The sequence below is a fragment of the Synchiropus splendidus genome, chromosome 16, assembly GCF_027744825.2.
Source record: "Synchiropus splendidus isolate RoL2022-P1 chromosome 16, RoL_Sspl_1.0, whole genome shotgun sequence".
In the NCBI taxonomy this organism is placed as follows: domain Eukaryota; kingdom Metazoa; phylum Chordata; class Actinopteri; order Syngnathiformes; family Callionymidae; genus Synchiropus; species Synchiropus splendidus.
Window position 1 is genome coordinate 13,495,957 of NC_071349.1, and position 22,699 is coordinate 13,518,655.

Below are 22,699 nucleotides of genomic sequence, written 5' to 3' on the forward strand. Positions count from 1 at the left end.
TTAGAGCTAGGGTTAGGGTTAGAGGGTTAGGGTTAGAGCTCGGGCTAGGGTTAGAGCTAGGGTTAGGGTTAGGGTTAGAACTAGGGTTAGGGTTAGGGTTAGAGTTTTAGGGTTAGAGCTAGGGTTAGGGTTAGGGTTAAGGTTAGAGCTAGGGTTAGGGTTAGGGTTAGAGCTAGGGTTAGGGTTAGAGGGTTAGGGTTAGAGCTAGGGTTAGGGTTGGGTTAGGGTTAGGGTTAGAGCTAGGGTTAGGGTTAGGGTTAGGGTTAGAGCTAGGGTTAGGGTTAGAGCTAGGGTTAGGGTTAGAGGGTTAGGGTTAGAGCTAGGGTTAGGGTTGGGTTAGGGTTAGGGTTAGAGCTAGGGTTAGGGTTAGGGTTAGGGTTAGGGTTAGAGCTAGGGTTAGGGTTAGAGGGTTAGGGTTAGAGCTAGGGTTAAAGTTAGGGTTAGGGTCAGGGTTAGAGCTCGGGTTAGGGTTAGAGCTCGGGTTAGGGTTAGAGCTAGGGTTAGGGTTAGAGCTAGGGTTAGGGTTAGAGCTAGGGTTAGAGTTAGGGTTAGGATTAGAGGGTTAGGGTTAGGGTTAGGGTTAGGGTTAGAGCTAGGGTTAGGGTTAGGCTTAGGGTTAGAGCTAGGGTTAGGTTAGAGCTCGGGTTAGGGTTAGAGCTAGGGTTAGGGTTAGAGCAAGGGTTAGGGTTAGAGCTCGGGTTAGGGTTAGGGCTAGGGTTAGGGTTAGAGCTAGGGTTAGGGTTAAAGCTAGGGTTAGGGTTAGCACTAGGGTTAGAGCTAGGGTTAGGGTTAGGGTTAGAGCTAGGGTTAGGGTTAGAGCTAGGGTTAGGGTTAGGGTTAGAGGGTTAGGGTTAGGGTTAGGGTTAGGGTTAGGGTTAGAGCTAGGGTTAGGGTTAGGGTTAGAGCTAGGGTTAGGGTTAGAGCTAGGGTTAGGGTTAGAGGGTTAGGGTTAGGGTTAGGGTTAGGGTTAGGGTTAGGGTTAGAGCTAGGGTTAGGGTTAGGGTTAGGGTTAGAGCTAGGGTTAGGGTTAGGGTTAGAGCTAGGGTTAGGGTTAGAGCTAGGGTTAGGGTTAGAGGGTTAGGGTTAGGGTTAGGGTTAGGGTTAGGGTTAGGGTTAGAGCTAGGGTTAGGGTTAGGGTTAGGGTTAGAGCTAGGGTTAGGGTTAGGGTTAGAGCTAGGGTAAGGGTTAGGGTTAGGGTTAGAGCTAGGGTTAGGGTTAGGGTTAGAGCTAGGGTTAGGGTTAGAGGGTTAGGGTTAGGGTTAGGGTTAGGGTTAGAGCTAGGGTTAGGGTTAGGGTTAGGGTTAGGGTTAGAGCTAGGGTTAGGGTTAGGGTTAGAGCTAGGGTTACGGTTAGGGTTAGGGTTAGGGTTAGAGCTAGGGTAAGGGTTAGGGTTAGAGCTAGGGTTAGGGTTAGGGTTAGGGTTAGAGCTAGAGCTAGGGTTAGGGTTAGGGTTAGGGTTAGGGTTAGAGCTAGGGTTAGGGTTAGGGTTTGAGCTAGGGTTAGGGTTAGGGTTAGGGTTAGGGTTAGAGCTAGGGTTAGGGTTAGGGTTAGAGCTAGGGTTAGGGTTAGGGTTAGAGCTAGAGCTACGGTTAGGGTTAGGGTTAGAGCTAGGGTTAGGGTTAGGGTTAGGGTTAGGGTTAGAGCTAGGGTTAGGGTTAGGGTTAGAGCTAGGGTTAGGGTTAGGGTTAGAGCTAGGGTTAGGGTTAGGGTTAGAGCTAGGGTTAGGGTTAGAGCTAGGGTTAGGGTTAGGGTTAGAGCTAGAGCTACGGTTAGGGTTAGGGTTAGAGCTAGGGTTAGGGTTCGGGTTAGAGCTAGGGTTAGGGTTAGGGTTAGGGTTAGGGTTAGGGTTAGAGCTAGGGTTAGGGTTAGGGTTAGGGTAGGGTTAGGGTTAGGGTTAGGGTTAGAGCTAGGGTTAGGGTTAGGGTTAGGGTTAGAGCTAGGGTCAGGGTTAGGGTTAGGTTAGGGTTAGAGCTAGGGTTAGGGTTAGAGCTAGGGTTAGGGTTTGAGGTTTAGGGTATTTATATTGTAAAACTATATCCAGGGGTTGGACAAAATAATGGAAACACCTTAAAGCTTTTTTACCCTAACCCTAACCCTAACCCTAGCTCGAACCCTAACCCTAGCTCTAACCCTAACCCTAACCCTACCCTAACCCTAGCTCTAACCCTAACCCTGACTCTAGCTCTAACCCTAACCCTAACCCTAACCCCAGCTCTAACCCTAACCCTAACCCTAGCTCTAACCCTAACCCTAACCCTAGCTCTAACCCTAACCCTCTCACCCTAACCCTAACCCTAACCCTAGCTCTAACCCTAACCCTAACCCTAGCTCTAACCCTAACCCTAACCCTAACCCTAACCCTAACCCTAGCTCTAACCCTAACCCTAACCCTAACCCTAGCTCTAACCCTAACCCTAGCTCTAACCATAACCCTAACCCTAACCTAACCCTAACCCTAACCCTAGCTCGAACCCTAACCCTAACCCTAGCTCTAACCCTAACCCTAACCCTAACCCTAACCCTTAACCCTAACCCTAACCCTAACCCTAGCTCTAACACTAACCCTAACCCTAACCCTAGCTCTAACCCTAACCCTAACCCTAACCCTCTAACCCTAACCCTAACCCTTGCTCTAACCCTAACCCTAACCCTAACCCTAGCTCTAACCCTAACCCTAACCCTAGCTCTAACCCTAACCCTAACCCTAACCCTAACCCTAACCCTAGCTCTAACACTAACCCTAACCTAACCCTAACCCTAACCCTAGCTCAAACCCTAACCCTAACCCTAACCCTAACCCTAACCTAACCCTAACCCTAACCCTAGCTCTAACCCTAACCCTAACCCTAACCCTAGCTCTAACCCTAACCCTAACCCTAACCCTAGCTCTAACCCTAACCCTAACCTAACCCTAACCCTAGCTCAAACCCTAACCCTAACCCTAGCCCTAACCCTAACCTAACCCAAACCCTAGCTCTAACCCTAACCCTAACCTAACCCTAACCCTAGCTCTAACCCTAACCCTAACCCTAACACTAGCTCTAACCCTAACCCTAACCCTAGCTCTAACCCTAACCCTAACCCTAGCTCTAACCCTAACCTAACCCTAACCTAACCCTAATCCTAACCCTAGCTCTAACCCTAACCCTAACCCTCTAACCCTAACCCTAACCCTAACCCTAACCCTAGCTCTAACCCTAACCCTAACCTAACCGTAACCCTAGCTCTAACCCTAACCCTTGCTCTAACCCTAACCCTAACCCTAAACCTAGCTCTGACCCTAACCCTAACCCTAACCCTGACCCTAGCTCTAACCCTAACCCTAGCTCTAACCCTAACCCTAACCCTAACCCTAACCCTAGCTCTAACCCTAACCCTAACCCTAGCTCTAACCCTAACCCTAACCCTAGCTCTAACCCTAACCCTAACCCTAACCCTCTAACCCTAACCCTAACCTAACCCTAACCCTAACCTAACCCTAACCCTAGCTCTAACCCTAACCCTAACCCTCAACCTAGCTCTAACCCTAACCCTAACCCTAACCCCAGCTCTAACCCTAACCTTAACCCTAACCCTAGCTCTAACCCTAACCCTAACCTAACCCTAACCCTAACCCTAGCTCTAACCCTAACCCTAACCCTAACCCTAACCCTAACCCTAACCCTAACCCTAACCCTAACCCTCTAACCCTAACCTAACCCTAACCCTAACCCTAATCCAACCCTAACCCTAACCCGAGCTCTAACCCTAACCTAACCCTAACCCACTTACCCTAACCCATCATTTTGTCTAAACCCAGTATTTTAGTTAATAACTCTTAACTTAACTTATTAATTTTACATTATTATATTTAATATTTATATTGTAAAACGATATATTTTAGTTAAGTTAATAATTCTTAACTTATTATTATTATTACATTAATATATTTAATATTTATGCTCTAAAACTATATATTTTAGTTAAGTTAATAATTATTGACTTATTAATATTATATTAATATATTTAATATTTATATTCTAAAACTATAAATTTTAGTTAAGTTAATAATTATTGACTTAATATTATATGAATATATTTAATATTTATATTGTAAAACTATATACAGGGGTTGGACAAAATAATGGAAACACCTTAAAGCTTTTTTACCCTAACCCTAACCCTAACCCTAACCCTAACCCTAGCTCTAACCCTAACCCTAACCCTAACCCTAGCTCTAACCCTAACCCTAACCTAACCCTAACCCTAGCTCTAACCCTAACCCTAACCCTAACACTAGCTCTAACCCTAACCCTAACCCTAGCTCTAACCCTAACCCTAACCCTAGCTCTAACCCTAACCTAACCCTAACCTAACCCTAATCCTAACCCTAGGTCTAACCCTAACCCTAACCCTAACCCTCTAACCCTAACCCTAACCCTAACCCTAACCCTAGCTCTAACCCTAACCCTAACCTAACCGTAACCCTAGCTCTAACCCTAACCCTTGCTCTAACCCTAACCCTAACCCTAAACCTAGCTCTGACCCTAACCCTAACCCTAACCCTAACCTAACCCTAACCCTAACCCTAACCCTAGCTCTAACCCTAACCCTAACCCTAACCCTAACCCTAACCCTAACCCTAGCTCTAACCCTAACCCTAACCCTAACCCTAACCCTAGCTCTAACCCTAACCCTAACCCTAGCTCTAACCCTAACCCTAACCCTAGCTCTAACCCTAACCCTAACCCTCTAACCCTAACCCTAACCTAACCCTAACCCTAACCTAACCCTAACCCTAGCTCTAACCCTAACCCTAACCCTCAACCTAGCTCTAACCCTAACCCTAACCCTAACCCCAGCTCTAACCCTAACCCTAACCCTAACCCTAGCTCTAACCCTAACCCTAACCTAACCCTAACCCTAACCCTAGCTCTAACCCTAACCCTAGCTCTAACCCTAACCCTAAACCTAGCTCTGACCCTAACCCTAACCTAACCGTAACCCTAGCTCTAACCCTAACCCTTGCTCTAACCCTAACCCTAACCCTAACCCTAAACCTAGCTCTGACCCTAACCCTAACCCTAACCCTAACCCTAACCTAACCCTAACCCTAACCCTAATCCAACCCTAACCCTAACCCGAGCTCTAACCCTAACCTAACCCTAACCCGAGCTCTAACCCTAACCTAACCCTAACCCATCATTTTGTCTAAACCCAGTATTTTAGTTAATAACTCTTAACTTAACTTATTAATTTTACATTATTATATTTAATATTTATATTGTAAAACGATATATTTTAGTTAAGTTAATAATTCTTAACTTATTATTATTATTACATTAATATATTTAATATTTATGTTCTAAAACTATATATTTTAGTTAAGTTAATAATTATTGACTTATTAATATTATATTAATATATTTAATATTTATATTCTAAAACTATAAATTTTAGTTAAGTTAATAATTATTGACTTAATATTATATGAATATATTTAATATTTATATTGTAAAACTATATCCAGGGGTTGGACAAAATAATGGAAACACCTTAAAGCTTTTTTACCCTAACCCTAACCCTAACCCTAACCCTAACCCTAACCCTAACCCACTAACTAACCCACTCATCCAGTCCCAAATACTTCCGTCCTCAGCCTACCTATTCACCGTCGACATCGACAGTTTATACACTAACATCAATACCACCCACGGACTCCAGACTCTTAGGACTTGTTTTGACTGCTTTCCTGACCCCTCCCGCCCTGACACTGAACTTCTTCGACTGATCGAAATCTGCCTCTGCAATAATGACTTTCTTTTCAACAATAAACAATATCTACAGATCCACGGGACCGCCATGGGCCAGAGGTTCGCCCCATCCTACGCCAACATCTACATGAGTGAGTGGGAGAGAGGTGCTTTACAAAAATGCCCATTTCAACCCCTTTTTTATTTCAGATTTTTAGATGACATTATAGGAGCCTGGACCCATAGCCTAACACTCTTCCACGAATTCATCGACATCCTCAATAACCACCATCCATCCATTAAAATCAAACACACTATCGCCCAAGACCACATCAACTTTTTAGACACCACTGTTTTTTCTAACCCGAACAGACACCCTCTCTCTCCTCCATAAAACCAGCTACCACCCAAAACATACTTTCAAAGGCATTATCAAATCACAAATAATAAAGATTCCACAGAATATGCTCCAAAATATCCGACAGGGACATTGCAATAAAAATTCTCTTCCACTCATTACGAACACATAGACAGTACAGCAAGAGATACCTAAGAACCATCAAAAACAACACACTAGCGGCCCTCTCTCCCGCCCACTCATCCACGCCCTCTGGCTCCCAGGTAGGTCCCGGGGACCCCACCACCACCTCCGTTTCACCACTTCACCCTCAGCAAACAACCCACAACAGACCTACCTCCATAATCCCCTTTGTATCGACCTTTTCTCTCCCAAACACCAACATAATACAACAAATAAGAACCAACTTCATCAACACTCAAACACAATATGACACATTACAAAACTGCCGACTACTATTAGCTTTTAGAAAGAATCCTAACTTACAATAACTATTAATAAAATCCAAATTCACACAAAACAAACCTCTGACCAAAACACCACACTACAATAAATACAAACACTTACCCACTATCCACAACAGACACACCAACAAATCAGCACCCATCACACAACAATACTACATCCATTCCACCAACATGATATATGCAATAACCTGTTCAACATGCCTCACACTAACCCTAACCCTGACCTAACCCTAACCCTTTTTTCCATTATAATTAATTTTACGTCAATATATTTAATATTTATATTCTAAAACTATGTTTTAGTTAAGTCAATAACTCTTAACCTATTAATATTATATCAGTATATTTAATATTTACATTCTAAAACTATATATTTTAGTTAAGTTAATAATTATTGACTTATTAATATTATATTAATATATTTAATATTTACATTCTAAAACTATATATTTTAGTTAAGTTAATAATTATTGACTTATTAATATTATATTAATATATTTAATATTTACATTCTAAAACTATATATTTTAGTTAAGTTAATAATTATTGACTTATTAATATTATATGGATATATTTAATATGTATATTCTAAAATTATATATTTTAGTTAATAACTCTTAACTTGGTAAAAAGACAGCTGACGAAGACCCGCTGAAATCTTGCGGTGTCGGGTTATGGCCTTGTCACAACCTTCAGTGCAGCTAAATGATTTCCTCTGGCTCCGGCTGCGATCGCTTACCGCCGAGCGATCGTCATGTCAGGCAGTAGCAGCAGGCATGTGTCTGAGGCGCTGCGGTTCCTCCTCCCTCCTCCCCCTCTGTTTGTTTCCTGAGGTGAGGAGTGTGGGCCCCGCACGTGCAGGGAAGCCTGTCCCTCTCTCTGGCTGCAGCGTGTTTCTGATCGCTTTCATGAGACCTTCATGCCACACACTCTCGCCCGACAACAACACTCTCTCCGAGGAGATGGAAACGCTGGGAGGACCACCTACTCTGCTGACAGCTGTCTTGGAAGTAATGATGCGGAATCTATCGTGATGAGATTAGCCACGAGCGAAAGCACATAGTTGAGGAAAAAAGCTGCATAGAAATGCAGAGGAATCCATCAGCCATAAGAAGATACAGTGGTACCTTGGTTTTCGAACGTCCCGGACTTCGAACAAATCGGAGTTCAAACAAAAATTTCTAGATTTTTTTGCTTCGGATTTCGAATGAAAATCCAGAGCTCGAACGCCCCCCAAAAAAGCCGGAAAACTATAACGTGCACAGACCAATCAGCTGACCCACGAGGCGCTTTGTTATTGTGTATAACGCAGCCTCTGTATGCAGACGTGTCCCGTTAGCTACATTTACTGACAGTTTTTTCTTCATATTGAGGTGTAAAACCTTTGGACCGTGGTAGAGTGTCACAGGGGAGGTGCTCGCTCTCACTCCAGGGTTTGATGTCCTGTTGTGGGCTGGAGCTGGGACAGGGATGAGGCGAGTCTGGGACAGAGCGTGACTTGGTTTATGACTTTGTCACAGCCAAACTGCACAGAAGCGCACATTCAGAGCTGGACACGCACCGGGCACCTCTTCACTTCTGGAGAGACGTCACTCACTCGGCAACCCCTCCCACATGCAGCGGCCACACACATAGAGGAACAGCCACCTGCAGCAGACGCTCTACATTCACTCCTACAAAAGCCTGTTTGAAGGCTTGGAACGCAGTGTTTCTTTTTCCATTCATTGTAATGGGAAAAATCCATTCAGATTTCGAACAAATCGCTTCTCAAACGGCCGCCTGGAGCGGATTGTGGTCGAGAACCGAGGTACCACTGTAATGATTTAACTTTATAGGGGCGCTAGCCTGGTTGTTTTGAGGCAATCTATGAAATCTAATTTGGTTCAGTAATAATCAAAGTGATGCTTATTTTTTGTTTGAGCTCCAATTTTTTGTTGTCAAATGTTTTGTTTGCAATACAAGCAAAAAATCATGCAGCGCAAACGAAAAAGTTGACATTGCGCGTAAAAGTCTGAGCAACGACAAGAAAATTGTGAACTGATGATCAGCAGAAAAGTAAAAAAATAGATTTTCATTGAAAGTTTTTTTGTGTTCCAATTTTTTGTTCAAAATGAAATGTTTTGTTTGCGATGTGAAAAGTTGATTGTTGTTACCCAAATCTGATGCCATTGTCTCAAGTTAGATGGAAGCCAATATGGCTGAGAATTTCAGCAAAAAATAAAAACCGCTTCGATTTGCTTCTCTTTCATTTGAGTTTGTCTTGATGGATTTTTCCATTCCGAATAGCTCAGAAAACGTAATTTTGTCACGTAATTCAAGAATTGAATCCCAGGTGGTGACGTCCGATTCATGACTCACAGGTTAACACGCAGATTTTGAAGAGGAGTTCGGTATTACATAAGTGAAGCACGACACCAACAGCCTGAAACACTCGCAAATGTGTTGCCTTCACAACCTGCAATGGAAGCATCTCCACCAGTGTGACACAATAAGAAGCTGTCCTTGACAGAAGCGGGAGCTGGCTCATTCGTCTTCAGCAGACAGGCATGACCAGCTCCGGGAGCAAGCGCAGCGCCTCATTGTTGACTTTCGGGAAACATTTTCAAGAGTTATTAGCTGTAAAAGCAGAGCATTCCAGAAGCAAGCGCGTCCGCTCCAGAGGATGAACGTGTGAAGCCATTTAGCGCAGCTCTCACGCCAGTCTTGCTGTGGAGGGCCATCATGGCCGACTGAACCCAGCCGTCTGAGGCGGCACGATGTCGGCGCGTCTTCTCTTGGAACAACCTCCGACCTCGGGGTACATGTATCATCTGAGGGTCTTGAATTCTTCAGACGTGTCCTCACGCAACACGGCGGAGAGAAACACCACTCAACGGTAGCCAGCTAAAATAGATAAATATTGTCGGTAAGCCGCAGAGCTCAGCCCTGGAGACTTCAGAGAGGACTCGCTGAGGGCCTCTGTGGTCGCCTTGTGTCGAGAGAGACATCTGCTTCCCAATTTTGCATGTGGTTTTTGGTTAACTAAGCAGTGTATTTGAGGGGAAAAAATAGACGGAGATTTGTTATTAAGAAATAGACAGTTGTGAGGAAGCAAAGTGATGCGCAGGGCGTGTCCAGGAACCAGCATCGAGAACTGAAGCTTTGGAAACAAACTATGAATCATAAAATGCTCAGAATTTCCACAATATTCTTCAGTGGTTAAAAAAATACTAGTAATCTAAAGGTTTGTCTTACACAAAATACTGAATGCTATATAAATAATAACTTGTATTTCCACAAAAATAGAAATGAATATGAAATAAATGTACACTAAAAATCTTTTAAATTTTCTCTTGTGTTATGGAAAAGTGTGGACCACTTCTGATCTGCATGCGCGACTATGACCGCGCATATATCTTTCACTGGACTGTAAATATGGCGGCGACACAAATACAGTGACGCAACCTTAAGTGTGTGTTGACCCAGCCCCCGCTGGTCTACGACGCCTGGTGTCTCCCGGCCCAGCGGGGTGAGACAATATAGCCCGGCCTGAGCGCGTGTGAGCCCAGATGAGTGTTTGTCTATCCGCTGGTGTCCACATCAGAGAGAGTTTCCACATTGACTTTCATATTCCACTGTCATGACACGCTTGTTTTGACGTGTTGGAGATGTTTTCGATGACAGTCTTATCAGCACAGATGGGATCGCGAGACACGGCACACGCGACGACACAGCTGCCGACGTGAACGCAATAATTCAAACTGTTTCAGAGCGATTGTTTCAAAACGTATAAGACGGGGTCTATCCCAGCTCCTCGGGGTGGGAGACACCTGATGGGAGGAAACCAGAGTTCAATGAAGCGGACATAAGGATTAATTTCGTAGCATTTCATCCTTTAGCGGAGATCCTTCCGAACGAGGGTTAACCAGCAACAGATGTGCCGGAGCAGCTGCCATCAGTAGCAGAATGCAGCGATTAAATGCTATTACGGTGCAGCGGTGGCGGCACGAGCAACACTCCCGAGGACAGCGGCGTCTCTGGCTCGCATGTGCCCAAGCCACAAGCATCCGCGGGTTACATAAGAGCCCCTTTGTATATGTGGGGCTGATGTTTTTGTTTGAGCGCCACACAGATGGTCAAGTGGAGCGATTTTCCAATATCCTGATGGGATTAGCCAAAAGGGAATCTGTCAACTTGTCGTCTCGATAGAGCAACGAAGGAGAGACCTGATCCCGCTAAGTGGATCTGCAGATTTCGACGGTGAAAAAAAATATGCAAAGAAGGGAGAAGTGCGGTCTGCGAGCAGGACTGGTGCTGTCAGGACATTGTTCAAACAGCATGGCTCTGGAGCGGCTGCACCAAACAAGCATCATCTTCATGCTTCTGGAAACGGATTCAAATCAAACTGTTTTTTATTAAAATATTATGATCATTTCTTCAAAGATTAAAGCCGCTTCAGGTGCGTCGCTCAGCTTCAGAACCAGGCGGAGAACCCGTGCTTCTCCTTCACCACCCAAATGCTGTCGATCACTTTTCCGTCCTGGAACACACAGAGTTTTGTTCTCAGCCGAGCGCGGCTCCCCACGCTGGCGCCGGCGTGCGCTCACCTGATCGTCGGAGACCTGCTCCAGGTACAGATGGGTGGCGTTGGCCACCTGCATGCGCGTGTAGCCGTAGTCGGTGCTGCGGAAGGCGCTCCAGTCTTTAGGGTTTGGATTGAACCTGTCGGTTCGTTCCCTGCAGCCCTGTTCATGAGTCAGCAGATAACACTCACTTTCATCTGGGAAATTAATTTCTCAGGCTGTGTTTTCTGTGTGTGTGACACCGTTTTCTTTCATCCACTGTTCTTCATGAGTGAGTTGTCATAACCTGATCTGCACTTGTGTCGTGCGTTTCTCCATCTTTAATGTTGCTTTGACTTCAGTTGCAAAACAGACTCTTAACTCTTTCACTGACATGTAGGTATACTTGTCCTTCCCTGTAAAATCCTGCAATTGACTACCCAGTTCAAAACAAAGTTATACCGTAACTCTTCTACTAACATGTAAGATTGAAATAACAGTGTCGGTGAGAACCCTGGTCATGACCTAAAGCCCACAACTACGAGTGAACACCAACACCAGTTAAACTTACAGCCGATCCAGTGATGATATGAACCGGAGCTTTGGGGTTCACGTACGGCTGCTCCCTGCTCCCGTTCTGCACCTGAGCAGCAGTGAAACAGTTGAGTATCTGGGCAGTGACTTAAAAAAAAACAAACAAGAAGCCACCTTGTCGCCGTAGACGGGCCAGAGCCGCTCGTACGTGTGCTCGTGCGCCCACAGCTCCAGGTCCACGCCTGCCAACGAGACGGTCCCTTCACTGACCTCCATGAGCACAAACACAACACCTTCCAAAAACATCCCTCACAGACTCTGCGGTGAAATCCAGCCCTTCTCAGATCTAATGCCGGTGTAATGAAGCGGCCAAAACTCCATCAACAAAAGCTTATCAGAGCTCAGCAGCAGCGGAGCCGTGAGGAAGCCAGACCACAGTCCTGCTCTCTTCAGAGCCTGGGGTTGTGTAAGCTGTGGTGACACCTCAGGGTCGTACCGTGGAGGTAGAAGAGGTCCTCCAGACCCGGGGCGGGCGGCTTGGTGTCGTTGCGACCCCGTCGGACCTGAGGAGGACAAGCCCACGTTAGGAATCCCTGCAACACCTTCAGAAAGCAGCTCCACTCTGCCGGCCTCGACAGAGAGCAGCGGCGAGGAGCGCGTGGAAACTATTTGGTCCAAATCACGGCGATGGCACGTCGTGCTCAACGTGCTTTGAAAGGAGTCGACCCAAAAATCACGTGTGAACCATCGGTGACAGTTACACTGTCAGGCATCAGCGCCGGCAAAACAAATCCTCTAATGTTGTTTATGTAATGAAGACAACTCCCCACAACAGTGTGATGGACGCCAAGGAAACAGAAGGGAGTCGAGGCGGGAACCGAGTCAGATGCTCGGACTTTGATCCGCTCCCATTATTAACTCACCTGTTGCTTCGATGAGTTCCAGTTTTGCTTCCATGTTTGATCTTATTCTGACACACACCAGCCGCCTCACCTTCTTCCAGAGCTCACACACTCCACTGCCAAAGTTTTTTGAGGTGAGTTTTTATTCTCCTTCTTGGATGGAAGTTTTTTTGACCCACTTGATTCCATGTTGCTTTCTATAGGTGACTTTTCCAGACTTTCAGGCGTTTTTAATTCTCAGGCTCAAGTTTATTATATTCACTCGAGTGTCAACAAAGATCCACGGTTTTTATTCTTTCTACTTCTTTAATTCTTGAATTATTAAGTGTTGATTTGCCTGTGGAGTTTGTCATTATTATCAATTTACATGTGGAGGTAATGTTTTTAGTCTTTACTGACATTTTTGAGTCAAATTTATTTTTCATGTTTGTGCAGGTCACAGTTTTATGTTCACTTCTTACATGATCAATTCAGTTTTTTAAGGACTTGAAAGTGAGTTTTCTCCCCTTACATTTTCATTTTTCTCTTCATTTATTTTAATCTTTTTATTTATTAATTGTTCACATTTGTTTTATGGGGACTATCAGGTTTATCCATCTACCTGTCAGCAAAACAACTCAAAACTTTTATGAAGAAATTCCATCAAAAGTTTTAGTAAACACTGAAAACTCGACAGGGAAGAGACAGCATGATGGTGGTGTTCCGAACAGACATCTGATCCCGGGAATCGGCCAGTGTTGACCTCAGGAAACTCTTTGCTTGCTTGTCATGTGAGCATGTCCACTACTGCCACCTGCTGTCCCATTGAGCCCATTGCCATCAATCATATTTCAAATGCTAAAAGAAGGTATTTTTCTAGTTTTTATATTGACTGTGTCCCTGTGCTTCTCAGAGCTAGATCTTCCACTCTAAGTAGAAAAAAACTACGTACGAACGAGTCAAACGTGGTGCAGTCGTCGTGGTCGTCATCGGAGCAGTACATGGGTCGGTGTCCCATGGTGATGATCCACGGACGCTGGGCTCTGTTCTCCGGCTTGTTGGCTTCCTTGACGGACAGAAACCAAGACAATGACCAGACACTTACAGATGGCGTGGTCCACCCTCACCTCCAGGTCTCTCCTCAGCCACTCGTACTGCTGGAAGAGAAGCTCCACGCCGTACTCCAGATAGAAGTAAACCTCTGTGGAGAGGGAGATGATGTGGGCCGACCCCAGGTTCCAGCTGTGGAGTCGCTTTAGTGAGTTAGTCACATGACCCTACTGTTTCCATACGCATGAGCAGCAGGTCAGATGTGTACTCACCTGTACCACAGGCTCTCAGTGTTGCCGGGCATGCTGAAGCGATTTCTGTAGTTGGAGAAGTTACTGTAAACAAAGAAGAGGTGAGCTGCCACAACAGCCACTAGGAGGAGTCATGAGCCAGATCATTTTCCCATTGAAAACTCCAGTATCTGAGGTGGACAGATCCATAGTTTCTACAGCTGTCAGTGAGAAGAACATGGCACAAACGTGATCAGACACGGCCTCCAGCTGGCAGCAGATTCGGACCACATGTGCCGTATTAATGTTAGTGGTAGAAAAATTCTAAAAAAAAAAAAAAAGTGCACGAGTGATCTTTGGTTACATCCACTAATTAAAGGAGAAAAACATGAACCCGGCTCCGATGACATCAGCGCCTGGTTTTCCGCGCTCGCCACTGGCGGTCGGCGTCCACAGCCAGATAATCAAAATTTGAGCAACATGGCCCGGGTGGAGTCGGGACGGGATGAGTGAGTAGAAGCACCGCAGAAGCTTGTCATTGGAGACATGGAATATATAGCTTTCTAAAAACCAACATGTTGAGGACGGATGCTGTTTTGAAGGCTTCAAAAGCACCGATGGAGGTCGTGGTGATGGACAGCGCTGGGGACGGAAGCAGCAATGTCTGGACAACACACTGTGAGTCGTACTGACCTCCGTAACAAAGAGCCTGCACCACTGTGCCGCGGGTTACACCATGCAGAAGCAACACTGCAACATCACTTAACTGAAGGAAGCAATGAAAGACTAAAATAGCCAAGTCCCTCCGACCACTTGAGAAGCCGGACCTTCTCTCTTTGAACTTTTACAGGAGCGGGTTAACAGACCCGAGCTTCACCTGACCGTCACGTCAGGGCACATCTGCCAGGGCAAGACTGAACATTTACGGGGGCAAGTCTGAGGAGGAAAAACATTATGAGGTTCCACTGAAGCTCTGAGTAACCATATCGAATCACGCCGGGCGACGTGAGTCACCGAGTGTTTGCACAAACACGCGGAGCTCAATGTTCTCGGTGCTAGGGCCAAACAATCGATCAATTCAGTTTCAGTCTGCAGGCTGGCGCTGACGTAAGACGGCGTCAGAGTGAAATGCACAATGGTTTCTACGGAAACACACTTTTTTCAGAGCGTTTAAAGGGAATTATTATTGAAATTGAGGAAGAATATCATTGGAATACACTGAGGTGAGTAGCATAGTTTCTCATCACATGAAATACTTATATTTTAATCCCATAAATCCTTGAGGAATTGAAGTGTACTGAGTCCAGCTCCCAACCCTTGCTCTGTTGCTCACTACAGAGGCGATGACCACGGATGAGGGTGGAAATCCACCGCTTAATATTGAGCTTTGTCTTTTGGCTCAGCTCTTTTCTTCACCACGACAGATCAATGCAGAGGATTTTGAGAGATTTTGAAGCCACTGAACTGGAAACCCTCGCTGGGGCAGACGACTTGTGTCGGGGACCAGAACCCTTAGGTGGATTCCGTCACCTTTATCGATCCCTGTTTTTGTTCTTCCCACTTCAATGAAAGATAAACCTGTGAGCCACAACGACACACGCATATTGTGCAGCAGGGTTTATTCATGTGTGAGGGGGGAAAAATGAAGCTAAACCCTAATAAAACAAAAGCAAATTCGACACACGTGTGTTTTTCTTCTGCTAGACTGGTTTGTTTGAGTTGCTTCACTGCAGTTGGAGCTGGAGAAGTCCTCTCTAATTGAGAGGGGTTGTGTGAGTGTGCAGTTGGAGGTAAGGAGAGAACATCAGGGGTCAAATGGCAAAGGAGGATCACAAAGACTAAAGCTGAATGCGTCTCCGACAAACAAGACCTTGCCACTGGTGTGGACACAGGTCAGGAGGCAGGAGCTGAGGGCAGAGCAGTAATCCGGCCCAGGTCAACTGCAAACTCTTCAGCTGAAGCCCCTGCTGTTGGCTCAGATAACAATAAACCCACTTAAATAGCAAGATTCTTCGTAGGAAAATGACAAAATCTCCCAATTGTCGTTTAGTCGTTTGGGGTTTTAGCTGGCTGATAAAGTGGAGCGGCAGCGCTAACGTGGGTTTAGACTCCCACCTGGCGGCAAGGAAGCGCATTGCAATACGCAAAAGGAATTGGATAAGGTTAGATGTCGCTTATCAGTAAAAATAAACCAGCTGACTCCCAGTGTGGTAATAAACACACTGCTGGAATGTAAACCAAAAAGCCCAGACGGTTTAGTGTTGTTTACATTTTGGGACGCCATAGAGAATTCATAACACACCCAGAGATAAATATTTCCTCTGAAAAAAATAGTTTTTTTATTTGATAGAAGTCGGCTTCACGTACTGTAACTGGTCCATCTGAGAACTATGAAACAGGGGCCCCATGAGGGGCCCAAGTCAGACTAAGGCGCCCCCTCTCGGTGCAATGGAAACAAGGACAATGGCTTAAAAATAGTAAATAAAATGATGACCTCTAGTCAGTATCATCCACTACAAAATGAATCTTGTACATTTGTACACTTGGAGTCAGTAGCAGTTGTGTGTTGCAGCCCCGTTGTCAGTGGCTCTTTAGTGTCGTGCTGAGGTTGGAAAAAGAAGCATACCAGCGCGGCAAGACGACACAAAGCATGGCGCACGTTCAGGGCCCAGATGCAGGAGGACTCTTTGGAAAACACCACAGAACTAAATACACGCTGCGGTGGAGCGGCGGAGCTTCGGTTATGTAACAGCGGCCCTGGATATTGATATTAGCTTCTCATGTCAGAGAGCGGCGCCAAGGAAAAGAGACTTCTGTTTGTCGCTTCTTAATGAAGCACAGGCGCTGGTCACATGACAGGGCCGGGGGAGGACATGATGCGGGGGAAATATTTTGACCCTCACAATAATCTGTTTAGGCATTAAAATGGCAGAGAGGAAGGAAATAAACGCAGCAAATGTGTTCCAGTAGGAGATTGAACGCTGGGATCAGACAAGATGAAGAAACTACTGTTCAGAAGCACAGAGAGAAAGAAGTGCATACAGTAGGTGTAATAAATAATATTTACACTGTGATATTGCTGCTACATAAAAAGAAGATAAAGTGAAATAACTTTATATTACATCTTTATTTTATTGTATTGACAGTCATCCCCTCAGTAAATGACGTTAATTAAAAAAAAAAAACAACAACAATAATAATAATATATTGTTTTCTGAATTTTTAGCAGTTCTTTTTTTAAGAAAAAAACATAATTTATTAAAGGGGTGACTGTCAACACAATTAAAAAATAATATACACAGTTAAGAAAACATAAGAGGACGTGTGCAATATTTATGGAATGTGTTATGAAAACCATCAACAAAAATGGATATATAATATTGTGTTTTTATTTTGTTTTTAATTAGTTTTCTCTCTTAAACTATTAAATAATTTCAAAAATAAAGTGGGAAAGATGATGAAAACATGATTTAAGATTTCTATTTTTGATTTTCAGGGAAACAAATATCCAAAAAAGGGAATTCCAAGGGGAAATGACAAAAAAAGAAAACGTGAAAGAATAAAAGGTTGCTTCTTGAAATAATGAAATAAACACAACTTTGAAAAATGTAAAATGCTATTGAATAAATCTAAGTACTCGAGGTGTTTCCTGTGATGATAGCAATAGCAGTTCAGTGTTCAGTTACTGTCCACACCTTCTGAATGAGAGCGTGAAAACTGTCAACAAACTTGGAGGTTAAACAGCACAGGCTGTTTCCACTGCAGCCTCCTGGGAGCTTAACACCGACCGTGAGGTTGTTGATTCCCGGAGAGACCAACGTTTATGTTGGAGAGGTTCTAGATGCCTGACACTTTTCCCGCCTTTCCGATGAAAATAGTTCCCATCTGTGTAAATGCTGAGAGGCAAGTCGACGGCGACACGCGTTGTTGTTGGAAGACCTCGCAGAGGACTTTCCCCCCGGCCGCTGTAACTTACTAGGCGCTCTCATGGTTGCCGGGGCAGGTCATGTAGGGCACGTAGGCTGCGATGGACTGGATCTGCCTCATAAACTGGTCTCCAATCCTGCCGTTATCCTGGAACACAGCACATCATGCAGGCTCAATAAACTCTATTCTCATACTTAGGTTATTCATTTTGGGGAAAAGCGAGCCAGAGATGAAGAAATCAGAGGTGACAGCTTCAGGTTTTTATGTGATTAAGACTTAAGATTTGGGCTCTTTACTAGACGCCATCTTTCACCACGACCTTACTGAGTTACACAGTAATGGGACTAATGCTGCAGCGTCTGGACCACAGCGGAGAGCCGCCGCGCTTATTAATAACAAGGCAGTCATGCACTTTGGCTGAGAGAGAAAGAGAAACACTGAATGTCTTATCACGTCTGTCAGCGAGGAATTAACACAGCGCTGGAAGAGTTGGTCACGTGGCACGTTTGCTTTCAGAGGAGTTGAACTGAAGTGACAAGTACGTACCTCATGCATGTCGTATGCAAAGTCACCTGTGAATTAGAAGAAAGAGTTTCATGACATATGAAAACATTTTCTTAACTGCCAACAAATTTATGAAGATCAACTTATAACAATAATACCTGGAATAAAATGTCTATCAAGGATCGAAAATAGCTAAAATGTGAACACATAAATCTATCTAAAAATATATTTTTATCAAGTTTATTTGATTCAAATAAGAAAAGAAAGTGTAATATTTTGTTCAGTGATAAAATAAAACTTTTTTGTTTAAGATAGAAAAATTAAAACTGACAAAAACAAAAAATATTTACAAAATGTGCAAGAAGCCTGCTGTTCAACAGGTATAAAGTATAATATAAGCTCTTTTGTCAGATATAAAATGCTGTTTGAAAAATGGATGGATGGGTAAAATAGGATAAAGAGAAGAAAATGTTTCATAGGTACATAGCCATTGTTGAAAAAAATTGTGAGAAATATCTTTAAAAATCTTAAAAATATATACAAGTAATTTCAAAATATGTGCAAAAGACTTGTGAAAAAAATGAAGAGGGAACTACAAAAAATACTTACTTATATTACTAATATTGGAAAAAACATATATAGAAATGTCATAAAATACTTTATACAAATGTCAGTTGATAACTGTATGTATGTTATTTTTCGTTACATTTGTATATCCTAGGTGAAATATCACTCTGAAATTAGTGAACAAAATATGGGGAAAATATAATAGCAAGGTAAAAACAAACTTAAACAGGAATCTTTAGACAGAAATGTAAAAAAAAAAGATATTTTTAAATCAAAAAGGACATTAACAATAAACTGTACATGAAAATATACCTCATTTGGAATGTATGATTACATTTAAAAAATGAAAGATGAATAACCAAAATGTAAACATATTTCGGTCTGGTTTTTGATGACTTTGTTGTTCAATGGCGTCTCAGTCTTACCAATGTGCAGGATGACATCATACATTCCAAGCTGTGACTCCTTCTGCAGCCGAGCAAGAGACTGGGGGTTCTCATTACCCAAATCTCCGTACAGCGCGAACCTGGGACTGAAGGTGGCGCTGTCATTCAGAGCATTGAAGGAGAAGACTTCACTCCAGCCCTGCTCTCCTCCACAGTGGTAGACTGGAATCAAACAAGTGCTGTCACTGTGGGCAGAGCAGACCAGAGAGGCTGCACTCACCGTAGGTGGCAGCAGGTTTGAGGTCCACGATCATCACTCGGTGGATGTATAGCTTCCTCTTCTCGCTTCCAGAGTCCACGAACAGAGAGACGTTTCCTGAGGCGGTGAACTCAAACACTCGACTCCCCAGCAGACCGTACTCCACTGTGGTGTCGGACATATTGAAGGTGGTCCAGGTCACCATGATGGACCCAGGAACTCCTGCGGAAAAAAATAAATAAATAACAAGACCTGCTGAAAATGTCACGTTACACAATGCATTCGTTCAACACGGCAGACTTTCAGGGGTTTATTAGACTCTTTACAAAGTAGCATTAAACTATACAAAAAACTAAAATGCCAGTCAAGTGCAACAACAACCTGGAGTTGTTATAGCTATATAAAACAATTGAGAGAAATAGAATATTGATCCTGTAGAGCATTATGACTTCAGACTTCTCACACTAATGTCACTATAAACCTGTGCACTGAACTCACCTGGGTAGGAGAGGTGCACTTGCTCCGGCTGGGTCCATATTGGGGGGACGCTCAGCACTAACAGGGGCCCGACACTCAGCAAGAATATCACCTCAAACACCAGCAGCATTTTGACTATGCAGGAGATCTGGTTGATCCAGGGGAACACAGACATGACCGAGCTATCACGTGACATGAGACTTTATACACAACATCACATGACACTCGAGAGTTTTGGACAATGACTGCTAATAAATCATACCTCCGTCACTTCACATGCCCTTCACTTGAGGTCAAACAGGAGGAAACTGAAGAACAACCGAAGAGTCACACAAGAGTTGATATTTTCACGATCTTACGGTCAATAAACACGTTAAAAGCTTCAAAAACAACGACTGCGAAAGTAAAACTAGTCGAATATGCAGTGCGAACAACAAGCAACTGAAGTGAATAAGGAATTGCAATAGTTATGATGTTCTAATTCAAATTAAGAATTGATGTAATTATTTAAAACGTTTCCGGACCGACCAAACTATTTGCAAATATTTGGAAAAACACCGTCAACCATTCGATGTTTTGATTGAGTTCCTCATACGTCACTAGGCGGAAGGACGGTGTAAGTGCATTCTGGGAAGTGAAGTCTTTATTGCGCCGGGATTTTGTGTGTGAGTAAGAAATATTTTATTCTAAATAGAAATATTTGTGGAATAATATCTCGCAAAATAAATAAACGTTAATTTATCTTTGAGAAAGATTTTTTTTTAATTGAACACACGCTCTTGCCTTTTTGTTTGGGTAATTAATATCACTATTCACGTTACATCTTGAATGAAATATGTGATGATACTGTAATAACCTGACACTATTTTTATTTTTCTATTCTGGAATCAGATTGACTGCATAAATAGATTGATTTCACTGACTAACTTTGGGTTTTAAATTACATTTTTACTTTTAACATGCGGATGCTCAACTATTAAACACGAAGTCGATTCACTGTACACTTTTATTTGCCTCATAAATCCTAATACATTTTCTTCAGCACAGCAGCTGGGAGCTTTCTGTTCCACCTGGACTTCAGCCTCGTTGCCTTTCAGCGTGATTACATTTTGGCGTCGCTATGTGCCGCTCATATCTCAGCATTTTACACGTGGGCTTATCTCAATGACACAGATAATGATATGAACCTGAGTCCGAAGTCCACCACAGACGAAGAGAAACTACTTCTCAGAAGCTGCAGCCTTGTTTGCAAGTGAGACTTTCATTCTGTCACCGCCATACGGAAGGAAAAAAGGAAGGAGATCTGAAGGACGATAAGTTAAATGCGCTTCCTGAAATGTCACGTTGTCTTTATTGAACCAGCGTTGACCCTGCATCGGTCGAGGGCTGAGGATGGAGTCTGCCAAACTGTGTGCACTGGTCAGACTGCTGCTGCTGGTCTGTGCGTCTGAAGCTGACCCTCCACATCTGGAGGCTGAGAACATCGACCTTCTCCCTCCTGATCAGCGCCACCTGGTTTTAAACCGCGGAATGAGAGGTACAAGTCTTCACTTTTGTCTGCTCACAGAGATGCTGCAACAGCCTGTTTGTTCCTCCACATCAGTTGTATGTGCGTCATAAACACGTTTGACGATTCAATAACTTAATATTGAAAAAATATAGTATAGCCGGGTAATTCCCACCTAAAGACGGTAGAGGGCGCTGTTTAATCAAACTCTTCCAATATGCGCAATAAATGAGTAATAATTGATAAAGGTTTTTGGGAGGGGCGTTGGAATTGAATCTGCTATAATATCAACACTTGCTTATTACACTGCATTGAGACTGTTTTCTGCGTATGAAGTATCGTTGATAGCATTCATCCTTGTCCCGTTATCAATATTTCCTGAACATTAAATCGAAGTATGTTCTGGTCACATGACCTCCTTACTCCTCTCGCCCCACAGTGCCCCCCAGAGACTGCTTTGACATGTTGATGACGTCATCGGGACGGGCCAGGGACGGCGTGTACTTGATCCAACCGGGCGGCTCCCCCATCGTGGTCTACTGCGCCATGCAGGAGGGCGGCTGGACGGTCGTGCAGCACATCACCAACAACAGCAGCACCAACTTCGACCGGACCTGGGCCGAATACAAGCGCGGCTTCGGTGACCTCACAGGGGATCACTGGCTCGGGAACGAACACCTGCACCAGCTCACACGTGGCCCAGGCCGCTACAAGCTGGGCGTGAAGCTGGTCGACCAGGACGCTGTTACGAAGACCGGCGAATACGACCCTTTCCTGGTGGAAAATGAAGCGTCGGCTTACAGACTGCGACTGGGCCTGTTCCAGGGAACGGCTCTGGACGCCCTGACCCAGGACACCGAGAACTACCTCCACGACAACCAGAAGTTCACAACCAAAGACCGAGACAACGATAACTATTTTAAAAACTGCGCCAGGTTGGAGTTCCAGGGTGTGGCAGGGGGCGGGTGGTGGTACGACGCATGCGCGGGGGCCAACCTGAACCGCAGCAACGTCATCTACTGGCAGCAGGACTGCAACAAGGAGCGTCTGTGCAAGTACGCCTGGATGATGGTGAGACCCTCGGACACCGTGAAGGTGGTCCACAGAGAGGACTGCAAGAAGGACGAACTCTGAGGAGCAGACATGCTGAGATTAAAGTCCAGAAACCGTCCGCCGAACTTGGTCATCCACCTGGCCTTCCTCAGGCTCCACTTCTCCACATAGTACATCTTATTTCTGATCTTTATTTGCTGAGTAAAAGCCAGAAATTTGTAATTCA

General features: G+C 44.2%; 2 protein-coding genes across 3 annotated transcripts; one reads left to right on the forward strand and one right to left on the reverse strand.

Moving 5' to 3' along the window:
• Positions 1-10,913: 10,913 nt before the first annotated feature.
• acp7 (acid phosphatase 7, tartrate resistant (putative)) lies at positions 10,914-20,514 on the reverse strand. Of its 2 annotated transcripts, XM_053845750.1 has the most exons (14): positions 20,176-20,514; positions 19,935-20,061; positions 19,458-19,658; positions 19,217-19,399; positions 18,267-18,292; positions 17,770-17,867; positions 13,836-13,898; positions 13,641-13,755; positions 13,466-13,579; positions 12,129-12,195; positions 11,807-11,874; positions 11,670-11,741; positions 11,144-11,281; positions 10,916-11,076 (listed from the first exon to the last, which is right to left on the reverse strand). In XM_053845750.1, exons 2-14 carry the CDS (start codon positions 20,041-20,043, stop codon positions 11,011-11,013), a joined length of 1,320 nt encoding a protein of 439 aa, XP_053701725.1. In that variant the 5' UTR covers positions 20,044-20,061; positions 20,176-20,514; the 3' UTR covers positions 10,916-11,010. The 2 variants fall into 2 exon arrangements, with proteins under 2 accessions (XP_053701723.1, XP_053701725.1); XM_053845748.1 differs by lacking the exon at positions 20,176-20,514 and having other exon boundaries at positions 10,914-11,076; positions 19,935-20,169.
• Positions 20,515-21,305: 791 nt separating this feature from the next.
• On the forward strand, positions 21,306-22,554 carry zgc:194887 (uncharacterized protein LOC571819 homolog). Its single transcript, XM_053844619.1, has 2 exons — positions 21,306-21,450; positions 21,860-22,554. The coding sequence occupies exons 1-2, from the start codon at positions 21,306-21,308 to the stop codon at positions 22,552-22,554; spliced, it is 840 nt and encodes a 279-aa protein (XP_053700594.1).
• Positions 22,555-22,699: the final 145 nt, after the last annotated feature.